Genomic DNA, 13790 nt, shown 5'->3' with positions numbered 1-13790 from the left:
CCTTTCCCCTTCTATTTCTGCACTACCCTCCTGTCGATTTAGCTCTAATGCTGCTGTTGGTTTGGCTTCGCTGCTGTTCCCCCACTTTAAATGGGGGGGGGGGGGGTCCCTTTTAAACCTTTCAACAGGGCTCCCAGCTCTTATTTTGGCTTCCCTGTGGGTCCCAGGGGGGGCTGTTGGTGGCTGCCCCCATCCCCTGGGAGCCCAGGCTGGGCACCCCAACCTCAGGCTTGCGTAAGGAGAAGACTGGGATGGGTTCTTGGCATGAAGTGTGATCTAATGAACTCTGATCTAATGAGCTCTCCTCTCCCTAACTTGGCAGGTACTTGTAATAATTCCATTTATATATAAGTAGGTGTTTGATGGTTTAGCTCTGGAGCTAAAATGCTTGGCAGGTACTTGTAATAATTCCATTTACATATAAGTAGGTGTATGATGGTTTAGCTCTGGAGCTAAAATAAAAGAATTTGTATGAGCAATAACCAGTAAAAACCCATTCCAGACCAGCTGAGCTGGTCTGGAATGGGTTTTTACTGGTTATTGCTCATACAAATTCTCATTGGGGTGATTGTTGTTAGGGTTAAAGTAATAATTAATTCCTAGTAAATGGAGAAAATGATGTATTTGAGTAAGGGATTAAAAAAGCATAAGAGATCCTCTTCATCTCTTAAGTATTTAGGCAAAAGACTTTCCTACCTTGTGGCTGTCCCGTGTGGGTCCGGAGCAGCTCTTGTGGTGGCTCTCCCTGGTGGCAGCTGTCCCCAGAGGTCCAGGGTTGGGATTGTACCTAGTGAAGGTCCAAAAAAAACCCAGCGATGTTGGATTTAACGTGGGGTCCTGGGAGGAGAAGGTCTGGGGATGGATTTTTGAGGAGAAACTGCAGCAATTCAGCCCACTCCTGTTGGATGGCGTGGTGTTGGAGGGGATTGGAAACTGCTTGGTGCTGTCTCCTGGGTTCCTATGGCACGTAGAGTGGCTTGTGGAGTTGTGATGTATATTTCTTGGCGATTGGTTCAGAAATGGGCTGGTCCTTGTGTTTCAGGAAGACACCATAAGTGACGGTAACGCTGCAGGGGACACTGAGCTCCATCTCAGAGCTGGGATTAATTGGGGGAGTGAGTAAGATGCTCCTCCTGAGACCTCGCAGCAAGACTTAAATGCTGTAGCAAAGCCTAAAAGTGAAGTCTGCAAAGGTGCATCCTCACAAAGGGATTAATGAATGAGAATGGTGTTTAAACAAGAGTTAGAGTGATAACCTGAAGGAGAAAAGCCAAGTGGGGGGGGTATGGACGGCCTGCAGTGAGCGGGGGGACAGGCAGGCATGGCCTCCCAGTCAGCTGTAGGTCAAGCCAGCCTTCTATATCCTGCAGGGTGTCCAGTTGCCTGGAATGCATTTGGCAGTGACTGGATATTCCAGTTACCAATTTAGCCCAGAAATGTACAGCGGGGAGCTGTTTTGACGTGCTCTGGATGGGCAAATGTCCCTCCTGCTCCAGCTCCATGTTGGGGGTCTGTCAGAAGGGGTGAAACCATGTACCCCCAGCCCAGCTTTAACAGCCTGGAGACACGGCTGGAGCAGCGGCAGCGATTACTTGAGCAGGGGGAGGGCATGAGATGGGCTCAGGCGAGGTGCTAGATGGGCTGATGGTCTTGCCAAGGAATTTGTGGGGGACGAGGATCTCTGGGAGTAACACTGGGTCCAGAAGCACGGCACGTTCTGCCTCCGTGCTGCGTCCAACGAGCCAGAAATACTCGATGAACCTCTTTGCTGGTGGAAGTTTCACTTTGGTGGAGTGAATTCTGCTTTGTGGAAGTCCTTTGTAGTGAGGCTGCCGTGCCTTCGCAGGGAAGGGTGACCAGCTTTCTAAAAATGGGAGCTGATAGTATCTTAGCTCGAAACACACACCAGGTGAACGATACACACAGACTCTGGGCCTTGCAGAGCAGGAACAGCACATACACTTTCTCAGCCTGCACAAAGAAATTGGTCCCTCTGGCAGTTTTGTTTGCTGGTCCCCACTTTGGGCCGCAAAGCTCTAAACTGAGACTGAAATATGCTGCTTAACACAATTTGGCATAAAGGTGCAATAGGGTTATAAGCAAGAAAAGAGCCTTTTCTGCCCCGGCTTGTGGTTGGCATCTGCTTTTTCCTGGTCTATATTGCAGAGAGCTTGTTTTTGATGGTCCTGAAGATACTAACTGCTTTGGTAACTCTTTCTGTGTCGTAGCAACGATGCGGTGGTGATCTCTGGAAGGAAGCTGGCCCGGCAGATCAGGCAGGAAGCCCGGCACGAGGTTGAGCAGTGGGTGGCGGCTGGAAACAAGAGACCTCACCTCAGCGTCGTTCTCGTCGGCGAAAACCCAGCCAGTCACTCCTACGTACTGAACAAAACCAGAGCGGCTGCTGACGTCGGTACGTCTTGCTCTCTGTTCCCAAAAAGTAGAGCAAGTGACTGTTTTATCTTGCTTTAGTTGGGAGTTCTCTGCACTGGAGGTTGGGGGAAGCTTTTTTGGGCTGCGTCCATCTGGCAGCCCACGTTTGCCCCAGCGCTTGCTGTGACTCTTCTGGCTGCATTCACTGTTCTGGGATGTAGTTAATGATGACTGTTTTATCTTGCTTTAGTTGGGAGTTGTCTGCACTGGAGGCTGGAGGAAGCTTTTTTGGGATGTGTCCATCTGGCAGCTCTTCAGCTGCGTGGCAGCCCATGTTTGCCCCAGCGCTTGCTGTGACCCTTCTGGCTGCCTTCACTGTGCTGGGATGTAGTTAATGACACAATTCTTTGCTAAAGCAGGATTGCCTAGAGCTTGTCAGAGCATGTTACTCAGGAGCATCCAGGCAGGTCTTGAAAATCTCCAAAGAAGGGGACTCCACACCCTCCCTGGGCAGCCTGTTCCTGGGCTCTGTCACCCTTACTGTGAAGAAGTTTTCTCATTTGAAATTCATGTCTGCATTGTGCTGTTGGAATCCCTTTAGGGCAACATCAGAAGGGGACTCCACACCCTCCCTGGGCAGCCTGTTCCTGGGCTCTGTCACCCTCACTGTGAAGAAGTTTTTTCTCATATTTGAAATTCATGTGTGCATTGTGCTGTTGGAATCCTTTAGGGCAACAGCAAACTCTGGAGTTTGGACTTAGAGCCTTCCTAGGGCCATATAAAGTACAGACTCTTAACTCTGAGGTACAATTATCCTTCAGCCTTGCTGCCCTCTGATGGAGATCTTGCAAGCCAAGGTCCTGCTCAGTGCTCAGCTGGCTATGCTTCTGGAGAAGATATGGTGAAAGGGGCTAGGAGGCAATAAATGGTTGAATTTCTCCTTGGGTTCTGTGCTGCCAAAGCTCTCCTTGGAGCTGGGACTTCCAGGCCAATATCCCCTTCTTACTGGACCACAGGACATGTGGTTCCATCTTCATCATAGCCTACCTTGGTTAGGTTTCTCCAAGCCCTCCCTGCAGCCAGAAGGTCTCTGCTTTCCAATACTCTTTCCCAAATCATTAGCCTGACACTAATGGTCCTTAACCATAACTTGCCAGATTTAGGATGGTCTCCAGCCTGGAAGCTGCTCTTTGTTACCCCAAGCATGCAATCCTTGGTGTGTGCCTGTCAGATTGGACAGAGCAACAAGGCAGGGCAGCTTAAATCCACATGGATTAAAGAAGTTGCTCTCCTGCTTGTGTGCAGAGTCTTTCTAATGCAGCTCTTTGAATGATTGTGCAGGAATCAGCAGTGAAACCATCCTCAGGCCGGCGTCTATTACGGAAGAGGAGCTGCTGGATCTGATCAGCAAACTCAATAATGATGCCAACGTGGATGGCCTGTTAGTACAGCTTCCCTTACCTGGTGAGTACCTGGATTTCCATCTGTTTTGGTTTTACATAAAGCTTTTTAAGGGTAAAGCCTTTAAGGGGTAGCACAGGGTCTATCCTGTGACACGAGAGGTGGCACCCTGCCATGATGCAGTGACTCCTCCACAGCTGCCTGTAGGAGTTAAGTTGCTGGGGGTCACAGAAATCTCTTCTTGTGTGGGGAGTATCAGATTCCAGAGCCAGAAGCTTGAACTTGGCGACGACACTGAGGCTGCCTAAAAATATCCTCTCACTATTAGTTGTGTTTTAGTCCCAAAGTGGTTCTGCTGGGAGCCTTGAGTTCTGCAAGGCTTGAGTAACTTCCAAACTGTGAAGGGGCTGGTGCAGCAGGTCAGGGCTCTGGCTGTCTGCAAAGAGCAGGTTTTTGGCTGATCCCTAGAGTTAAAGCTTTTTCTTCTCTTCCAGAACACATTGATGAGCGCAAGATTTGCAACGCTGTGACTCCAGACAAAGATGTTGATGGCTTCCACGTGATAAACGTGGGGCGCATGTGCCTTGACCAGTACTCCATGCTGCCAGCTACCCCCTGGGGCGTGTGGGAGATCATCAAGAGGACTGGTAAGCTGCTGCTGCAGCACCATTTGGCTGCTGTCTGGTGTAACTCCAGCTTGAGCTTGTCCTAAGGGTCCATCGTGTCCTCTGCAGGCATCCCAACGCTGGGGAAGAACGTGGTGGTGGCTGGCAGGTCGAAGAATGTGGGCATGCCCATCGCCATGTTGCTGCACACGGACGGACGGCACGAGCGCCCAGGAGGTAGGAACTTGGTGGCCTTGGGGCCTGTGTGCCAGGCAGCCCTCAGCCTGTCACATTTAGGCTCCTAAACCAGTCTTGGGAGCGCTGCAGGGACATCACAAGGGCTGTGGCCAAGACTGAGGAGTTAACTCTGCATGTAGTCAGTCTTGTAACATTTAGGAACCTTCTACAGGGAGTCCTCATCCTCTTTGACACCAGGTCCCTCCCTTTGTAGGCTGTTCCCTGGGGTTTGTCACAGAATCACAGAATCTTCTAGGTTGGAAGGGACCTTAAAGATCATCTTGTCCAACCGTCAACCTAACTGACAAAAATAGACACCCACACAACAAACAAGAAGCATCATCACTAAACCAGACCTCCCAGCACTACATCAACCTGTCTTTTGAACCCCTCCAGGGATGGTGCCTCAACCCCCTCCCTGGGCAGCCCATTCCAAGGGCTGAGAACCCTTTCAGTGAAAAAATTTTTCTTAATATCCAGCCTGAACCTCCCCTGGTGTAACTTGAGGCCATTTCCTCTTGTCCTGTCGCCTGTGACTTGAGAGAAGAGACCGCCCCCCCCCTCTCTACACCCTCCTTTCAGGGAGTTGGAGAGAGCAATAAGGTCTCCCCTCAGCCTCCTCTTCTCCAGGCTGAATAACCCCAGCTCCCTCAGCCTCTCCTCATAAGACTTCTTCTCCAGACCCCTCACCAGCTTTGTCGCCCTTCTCTGGACCCGCTCCAGCACCTCAATGTCTTTTTTATGGTTGTCATCAGGTTCTGATGTCCCTGATAAATATATGGGTGGTCTTGAAGGGGAAGACTTAGAGAAGTGGCTGGGTTTGGGTCGTACCTGTGAATTAACAAGCTCGGTGTAACCACTCCTGCAGGTGATGCCACGGTCACAATATCCCACCGCTACACTCCCAAGGAGCAGCTGAAGCAACACACCATCCGTGCTGACATTGTGGTGGCAGCAGCAGGTGAGACCTGATTCAAGAAGTCCTGCAGAGGGTGTCACAGCTTGTGTGGTGTTTCTGAGGAATCCTTGCTTGCAGGAGACAGTCCTGTTGGTACGGAGTGTCCTGTGACCTCCCAGTCTGAAGCGGCTCTGGCAGTGTAGGAGAGTCTGGTGCTCTTATGGCTGCCAGCAGCTGCCCTAGGTGAGGGCCAGGACAGTGAGTGAATCGTAGAATCATTGAATCATCTCAGTTGGAAGGGACCTTTCAGTTCATCAAGTCCAACCATCAACCCAGCTCTGCCCAAACCCCCACTGACCCATGTCCCTCAGCACCACATCTGCCCGGCTTTTACATCCCTCCAGGGATGGGGACTCCACCACTGCCCTGGGCAGCCTCTTCCAAGACCTCACAACCCTTTCCATGAAGGAATTTTCCCCAGTATCCATCCTAAACCTCCCCTGGAGCAACTTGAGGCCGTTTCCTCTTGTCCCATGGCCTGTTCCTTGGGAGAAGAGACCGACCCCCCCTGGCTACACCCTCCTTTCAGGGAGTTGGAGAGAGCCAGAAGGTCTCCCCTCAGCCTCCTTTTCTCCACGCTGAACACCCCCAGCTCCCTCAGAAGTTCTCCAGACCCTTCTCCTTGTGCTCCAGACCCCTCACCAGCTCTGGTGCCCTTCTCTGGACCCGCTCCAGCCCCTCAATGTCCTTCTTGGAGTGAGGGGCCCAAAACTGGACACAGTATTGGAGGTGGCATCTGAGCCAGCCTGTTTATCCTGTGAGTAAGCCCAGGAGCCACATACTTGATATTACTACAGAGCTGTTTATAGCTCTGTCTTTGAAATGCAAATTAACATCTGGCAGGAGGGTTTGGTCATGCCAGTGAGCACCTGATCAGAGCTAGAGAACAGCTACAGACAAGCTGTGTTACACGTGCAGATGGTTCTCTATTTGTGTGTGGAGGAGCAAAAAAAGTCCCAAGATAACATCTGCTTACCTAGGGAGAGGCAAAATACCAAGGGATGGCTGCGGTGCCATCTTCAGAGCACAAGGCATCACTCGGAGGTGTGCTCCTCTCCAGGCTCCCCCCTTGGCAGAGGAGTTGAGCTGATTTGGGGTGTCTGTTGGGCAGCAGGAGCTGGGTGTGAGCCTGCAGAGAGGGAGGAAAGAAAATGAGGTGTTTATCTGGCAGAACCAGACAAACACACCCCACCCTGAGAGGGTGGCTTGGCCCTGGGTCACTGCTCCCCACCCCTGTCACGCTGGGGGTTTTGCAGCCCCTGGGGGAAGCTGGTGGGCTCAGACACTGTTCCAGCTTGTTGGCTTCGTGCAGGTGCAGAAACCACTGTGTGAACAACCACAGCCACAAACTTCAAATGGAGCTTTAAAGCTTCAACTTGGGAGAGGCTGCTTTGGTCCCAGCTGCTTTGCCAGACCTCTTTCTGGCTGTGGATTCCATTTTTTTTCCACTCTGAGGTGATCAGGAAACCTCTCAAGCTCCTCGTTGGGCTGAGCACCAAGGAGGAGCACTGGATTGTGCACCCATGGGTAGATTTGCATTTCACAGAGTGATAGAATCGTTGAGGTTGGAAAAAAACTTAAAATTATCAAGTCCCACTGTTTTGTGAGGGCCCAGGTGGGTCAAAACTTAACATGAAGTTGGGGTGAGGGGGAGCAGGGGGCTCTTTAGCACCACTGTGAGCGTGTGGCTCTGTGTTCCCCTTGCAGGCATTCCCAACCTGATCACAGCCGACATGATCAAAGAAGGAGCTGCAGTTATTGATGTGGGGATAACACGAGTGCAGGATCCCGTCACTGCCAAGTCAAGGCTGGTTGGGGACGTGGATTTTGAAGGTATGAAAGTCTCTGCAGCTACTTCCTTGAGTGCTAAAGGTCAGGGCTGCTGCAGAGGGGAAGGAGAAAGTCCTGGTTCATGTGACAGAGCAGATGCAAATCAATGCTTATGTTCCTTTGCTTGGTGCACCTGATATTGTACCATATGGAAGTGTGCAGCCTTCCTGGAATATAGCATCACAGAATGGTTTGGGTTGGAAGGGACCTTAAAGCCCCCCCAGTGCCACCCCCTGCCCTGGGCAGGGACACCTCCCACCACACCAGGTTGCTCCAAGCCCCCTCCAACCTGCCCTTGAACCCCTCCAGGGATGGGGCAGCCACAGCTTCTCGGGGCAACCTGGGCCAGGCTCTCACCACCCTCACACCAAACAAGTTCTTCCCCACATCTCAGCTCCATCTCCCCTCTTGCAGTGTCAAACCCTTCCCCCTCCTCTAGGGCTCCCCTCCCTGATCAAGGGTCCCTCCCCAGCTTTCCTGGAGCCCTTTGAGGGACTGGAAGGGGCTCCAAGGTCTCCCTGGAGCCTTCTCTTCTCCAGGCTGAAACCCCCAACTCTCTCAGCCCCCCCTCCCAGCATCTCCATGGCCTCCTCTGGCCCCATCCAACAGCTCCATGTCCTTCTGATGATGCCCCAGAGCTGGAGACAGTGCTCGAGATGGAGTCTCATGACCCCACATGCCATGGGAAAGCCCTATGCTGCACGGCAGCGACTCAGCCTGTACCCAAGCAGTTGGGTGGCTTTGCTCCAATTCATCACTCCCACTCCTGCTCTTAAATAAAACCACGCAGAGCTCACCTTCTGGCTTGCTGCTCACTGCTGAGCTGCAGCAGTGCCCAGAGGGGCTGTTGCGATGAGCCCTGTCCCTCCAGGTGCCTGGTGATGGACAGCTGGAACCTCCTCCTGGAAGAGAGAGAGAGAGGGTGAATGTTCAGACTGTTAGTGGTTGCCCTCAAGAGCACGTGTGAATCCACCATCTAGTCTTGGACTTGACATTGTGCTGTAAGTCCAGCTGTTAGACCTTGCACTTTGTCTTTCTCCCAGCTTGGGCTCTGCAGTTAATGTTGCTCAGGAGCAGGGATGGACTCTGGTGTCCTCTGCCCTGCCCTGGATAATGGGGAAATCTTTAAGAAACCACCGTTTCTTATCTTGAAGGATATTTGAAGAAACTGTGAAGGAATTGGAGCAATGGAACTCAAGTGTGCTCTCTGCTGTGAATGGGGCAAAAAAACCTCCACTTTGAAAAACTACTATTCCTTTGCTTCCAATGTCCTTCAAGATAGTTTGATGGAATTTGAGCAGTGTTAGTATGAGGCTGTAACCAGTCTGGCCAGCCAGGCTGGAGAGTGTCACCTCTCTTGACTGGGGTGCTGAGCTCTGGTGTTTTCCTCCCCCAGGGGTGAAGAAGAAGGCCAGCTACATCACCCCTGTCCCTGGAGGAGTTGGGCCCATGACCGTGGCCATGCTGATGAAGAACACCATCATTGCCGCCAAGAAGCTGCTGAAACCCAAAGAGCTGGAAGCCTTAACAGCTTAACCTGGGACTCTCCTTAGCACTGAACACGACATTCCAGAGTGACTCCCAAACAGGCCGATAGAAAAATGCAATATTTTTATTTATTGTGTTGGAAGTGGAATTTCCTACTCTGAGGTCAGAGGTATTTATTGGAAGCTGAAGCGTATGCACGTTAGTCGTACTGAGGTGTGATTATCTACACTCCTGGCCTCCTCATGCTAGCAAAGCTGCTTTCTGTCCAAGCCAGCCCCCCTTGGATGCTGTCCTTCCCCGTGTTGGGGGGTACCCAGCATTGGGGACCCTGGTGGGGGGTTCCCCAGGAGCTCGGTGTGGCCTTAGCGAGCCCATGGCAAGCAGAGCGCTGGCTCCGCCGTGCCAAAGCAATGGCCTTCATGGTTCTGTTCTCAGAGAGGCTCAGCCTGGCTGGTGCTGAGGTCTTCTACTCGATGCTGGATGTTTAGTTTGAGTTAGAGCTCTTTTGTAGAAGCTGTTACTTGAAGAAGAAGAAAAAAAAAGAGATAAGCCATATGTCTGTCCTGGCAGTGGCAGATCTGTTGTAATATGTTCTTCTAGTGAGTGGCTAAGCTGTTTTTTTTTGCTATTTTAATGGTGAGTTTTTTTTCAAAAAGCCTTTTTTCTAACCAAAGAACTGTTGGTGTTACACTAGGCACACAGGAGCCTTCCTGGACTGTGCTGGAAAGTGTCTGAGTAATTAGTAAATAATGCAGGCTAGCTCGAAATAAAGGATGAGAAGGAAAAAAATCACCTATTTGTGTCCTAGAATTATTACTCGGCAAGTTTTCTCCACTTCTGCCAGAAAAGGAGGTTTTTAAGGAGTTTATTAAAGCAGTTGTGATGTCCCTGCAGAGCAGGGCTTTCTCCTGCTGCCTTTCTCCCTGCGTTTATCAAAGACATGACTGCTCCACGCATCCCCAACACAAAAAAATGTCCTGATTTGAGGTAAAACAACCCATTTTCTGTTCAGCAACTTTTACTTCTCAGCTGAGCCTCTTCTAAGTGAGCAGGTCTTCTACTTTTGTGCCTGAACAAAACCCGTTCAGCTCCATCCATGTGCCAGGACAAACTTAGTCCTCTAATGAGTTTGTTTGTGAGCTCTAATTAGCCATGGAACATTAACCTTACCTGAGGTCGTGGTGCCTGGGGAGGGATGGAACAACTTACAGGTGATATTGTTTCTGGGCAGTGAGGTGAGTCTTGGTCTCCTCCTTCTTGGTGTGTCTCCTGGAAAGACTGATCCCACCTTCCTGGGAGCAGGGAAGGGCTGTGGTGAGGCTGAAGGGCTGTTGGGGGTGAGTTGGGACCAACCCCACACCTGGCTCTCTCCTGGAGGGGAGAGCCCTTAGGAAAAAACACTAAATTTGGGAATTTAGTGCACCAGAAAGACACTAAGAGCTGAGACTCATTGAAAGGAGGTTTATTGGGTTGTATCACCGATAAATACAAAAGGGCTAAAGTGGTTCTGCGATGGAGGTGGCACATCGGAGACGCTCCACTCTTCTCATATACAAAAAAAAAAAAAAAAGTATAAACCAGGTGTGTGAACCTTGCAAAAGAGACAAATTTGGTCCAAAACAAGCTGGATGCGAGAGCGGCTTCAGCTCTGCTCTAGGAAACAGCTACCAGAGTCCACAAAGCCTTTCCGCGGGCGGTGGGGGATGGAGCTGATGGAGTGGGTAAAGGAAATTAAACCTGTTTGATTAAAAGGGGAAACCTACCTGTACCACAAAAAAAACTGCTACAAAACGGTCATGGTGTGTCCCGGTTGGAAGAGTTCTTAAATGTTAACCTCAAGCTACGTTGGGAATAATATTCTGTTATTTACCTCAAACCACCTTTCCCCAGGAGAGGGGGTACTTGAGCCCCTCCCTCAAAAAAATAACTTTGCTATAAATAGGAATTTGCCTTCAAGTTTTTTGTTGGAATCGACTATTTACAGGCAACTGGGATCTGCCCCGTGCAAAGGTTCAGACCAGCTGCAAGATTGAACTGGTGTCCCCAAAACCTGCCTTCCCCCCCCCCCAGTACGGCTGGTATGAACAGCAGGTGGGATGGTTTGGGGTAAGGTTGGGGCTCTGTGAGGCTTGAAATAGAGCCCAAGAACAACAACAAAAGAATCCATCTAGCAAAAATTAACCAAAGAAAGAGATTGGAAAGGGTTGCTTCAGACCACTGTTTCTAAACCCCAGCTGGGCTTGGCCCCTGCGAGTTAAAAAAAAAAACAAACCCAAAAACCCTTTGAAAGCCTCAGTGCTGCTGGAAAAAAAGGTGGTGAGAGAGGGGCAGAGCCCAACGGAGCTCGGTGCCCACCCAAGCTCCCACCTCACTCTTCCCTTCCTTCCCCAGGGGGGCCCAAAGGCAGCGGAGCCGAAATCCTGATGGAGCCCAAGTGGGGAGCTGCCCAAAAATGTGGAGGGAACGAGGTGGGGGACACCTTTGCTCTCCCCAAGCTCTTTGCTGTTACCACCTGTGAATATCCAAGGTCGAGGAGGTGACGTGGGGGCAAAGCCCCTCACACAGGGGTTTGGGGGGGTCCTCTGGCCAGATAATGGCTCCAGCTCCCATCCAGAGGGAGGGACAGGGCTGGGACTGACCCTGGTGGCTCTGGAAGAGCCAGGGGTGGGGATGGGCAACCAAACGGCTTTGCTGCGGCAACCGGTCCCCTTTCCCAGTAGAAACCATTCCCCATCCCCTGTGGAAACCAAGGTCCCTCTTCCCTGCTCTGCTCTCCTGCTGCAGCCCTTAAACCAGGGCTGCTGGTCCTCCTTCCCTTCTCTGGGACATCACTCCAGGCCACCAAGTCCTTTATAACCCTGCTGTGCCTCCTCGTCCCCTCCTGTGGCTCCTCGTCCTCTCCTACATGTCCACCCCGGGGCGGTGGGGTCCCTCCTGCATCCCCTCCTGGGATGCTGTGCCTCAGCAAGGGACTCCCCGTGGCCGTGGGCTTGGACCAGGGTTCCTCTGGCCAACACAAAGCCCCATCACCTCCCTCTTTGCCAAACAAGACTCCCCGGAGAGCCCCGTTAGGATTTAAGGGATGGGGGAGCGGGGATGTGCTCTCCCCCCTTCTTCCCCCTCAGCCATCCGAACCTCCTCTCCGCCCCAAAAATCCCCCTCAAACCCATCACCCCATCCCCATCAACCCATTTAAGGGATGGGGGAGCGGGGATGTGCTCCCCCCTTCTTCCACCTCAGCCATCCAAACCTCCTCTCTGCCCCAAAAATCCTCCTCAAACCCATCACCCCAATGTGGTCCCCGTCCCCATCAACACCCATCACCATCCCGGCTGCTCCCACAGTCCTGGCCACCATCAGCTTCTCCAGCCCCCAGCAGCGGCTCCGGGGCCAAAAATAAAAATCACCAATTCCACCTTTTCAGCCCCGTTTCGCCACCAGCGGCGACGCCTTCGCCCGGCAGAAAGGGAGAAAATTCAACAAGGCGTTTAACTCGTGACGCTAAAAACTACCGGAGCAACGGACCCCTGGGGCCACGGGTCTCCTCCGTCTCACATAGAAAAATAAGCCCAATTTGCTTTATATATATATATGAATATATAAATATCTATATCTATATATATATATAAATGGCAGAGGAAGCGCTGCGCGGGACTATAGCGTGGTCTCACTGCCCATGTCCCGAGGTGGCTTTTCGGTGTCGGTGTCCTCGTAGTCCGACTCCATCTCGATCTTCACCTGGGGCACGGCACAGATGGGGTTTCGGGAGTAATTAAACGCGGGGGACGACGGGCACGAGATCTTCAGGTGAAGCGTAATACTGAGGAGGAGGAGGAGAGAGGGCAGTGAGCATCCCAGCATGGGCACCCGCATCCCAAAACCACCCCGGCACCCCCAGTAAAAGGCTCCTGATGATGCTACTGCAAATAAAATTCATAAAAATATTATATTATGGCCTTTAATATGGACAATCTGCAGCATTCGCAGCTGCGGGTGGAGAATCACAGAATCAGAGAATGATATGGGGTTGGGAGGCACCTCTGGAGATCACCCAGCCCAGAACAGGGCCACCCAGAGCAGGTCCCACAGGAACGTGTCTGGGCGGGGTTTGAATGTCTCCAGAGAAGGAGACTCCACCACCTCTCTGGGCTCTCAGAGCGTGCTCCAGCTGGGGCCTCCCCAGGGCAGAGCAGAGGATCAGCATGACCTCCCTCCACCTGCTGCTCACACTCTTCCTGATGCCCCCCCAGGATGTCCTTGGCCTTCTTGGCCACAAGGGCACATTTCTGGCCCATGGGCATCCTGTTGTCCATCAGGACCCCCAGGTCTTTCTCCTCAGAGCTGCTCTCCAGCTGGTCACCCCCCAACCTGTCCTGGTGCAGGGGGTTATTCTTCCCCAGGTGCAGCACCCTCCACTTGCCCTTGTTGAAGTTCATCAGGTTCCTCTCTGCCCAACTCTCCAGCCCGAAATAATCCCAAACTTTCGGGATTCAGATGTACATCCCAACCCTAAAAATCCCTGTGGCTGTTACCCAGCGGCTCTAATACGGGCACGAGATCTTCAGGTGAAGCGTAATACTGAGGAGGAGGAGGAGAGAGGGCAGTGAGCATCCCAGCATGGGCACCCGCATCCCAAAACCACCCCGGCACCCCCAGTAAAAGGCTCCTGATGATGCTACTGCAAATAAAATTCATAAAAATATTATATTATGGCCTTTAATATGGACAATCTGCAGCATTCGCAGCTGCGGGTGGAGAATCACAGAATCAGAGAATGATATGGGGTTGGGAGGCACCTCTGGAGATCACCCAGCCCAGAACAGGGCCACCCAGAGCAGGTCCCACAGGAACGTGTCTGGGCGGGGTTTGAATGTCTCCAGAGAAGGAGACTCCACCAC

At 51.9% G+C, this 13790-nt stretch overlaps 2 protein-coding genes across 2 annotated transcripts in view; one reads left to right on the top strand and one right to left on the bottom strand.

Annotated features, from left to right (window-relative positions):
- Positions 1-1285: 1285 nt before the first annotated feature.
- Positions 1286-9684, top strand: MTHFD2 (methylenetetrahydrofolate dehydrogenase (NADP+ dependent) 2, methenyltetrahydrofolate cyclohydrolase). Its single transcript, XM_014945456.1, has 8 exons — positions 1286-1299; positions 2229-2413; positions 3715-3837; positions 4269-4421; positions 4509-4616; positions 5485-5577; positions 7282-7407; positions 8801-9684. Exons 1-8 carry the CDS (start codon positions 1286-1288, stop codon positions 8938-8940), a joined length of 942 nt encoding a protein of 313 aa, XP_014800942.1. The 3' UTR covers positions 8941-9684.
- Positions 9685-12633: 2949 nt separating this feature from the next.
- The window catches only part of SLC4A5 (solute carrier family 4 (sodium bicarbonate cotransporter), member 5), a 41191-nt gene continuing 40034 nt past the window's right edge, over positions 12634-13790 (bottom strand). The window contains exon 25 of the mRNA XM_014945462.1: positions 12634-12712. The gene's annotated coding sequence lies outside the window, so the exon portion shown is untranslated. The remainder of the gene's footprint in view (positions 12713-13790) is intronic.

This window comes from Calidris pugnax, unplaced genomic scaffold (assembly GCF_001431845.1).
Source record: "Calidris pugnax isolate Ruff unplaced genomic scaffold, ASM143184v1 scaffold120, whole genome shotgun sequence".
Lineage (NCBI taxonomy): Eukaryota > Metazoa > Chordata > Aves > Charadriiformes > Scolopacidae > Calidris > Calidris pugnax.
Note: the sequence above shows the minus strand (reverse complement) of the source record. Positions and strands in the feature narration are given on the sequence as shown.

Excerpts from the sequence above, each read along its gene's own strand:
- MTHFD2 (XM_014945456.1), top strand. Across the intron at positions 2,414-3,714 it reads CAGAGCGGCTGCTGACGTCG|GAATCAGCAGTGAAACCATC; the intron begins GTACGTCTTGCT and ends ATGATTGTGCAG. Across the intron at positions 7,408-8,800 it reads TGGGGACGTGGATTTTGAAG|GGGTGAAGAAGAAGGCCAGC; the intron begins GTATGAAAGTCT and ends TTCCTCCCCCAG.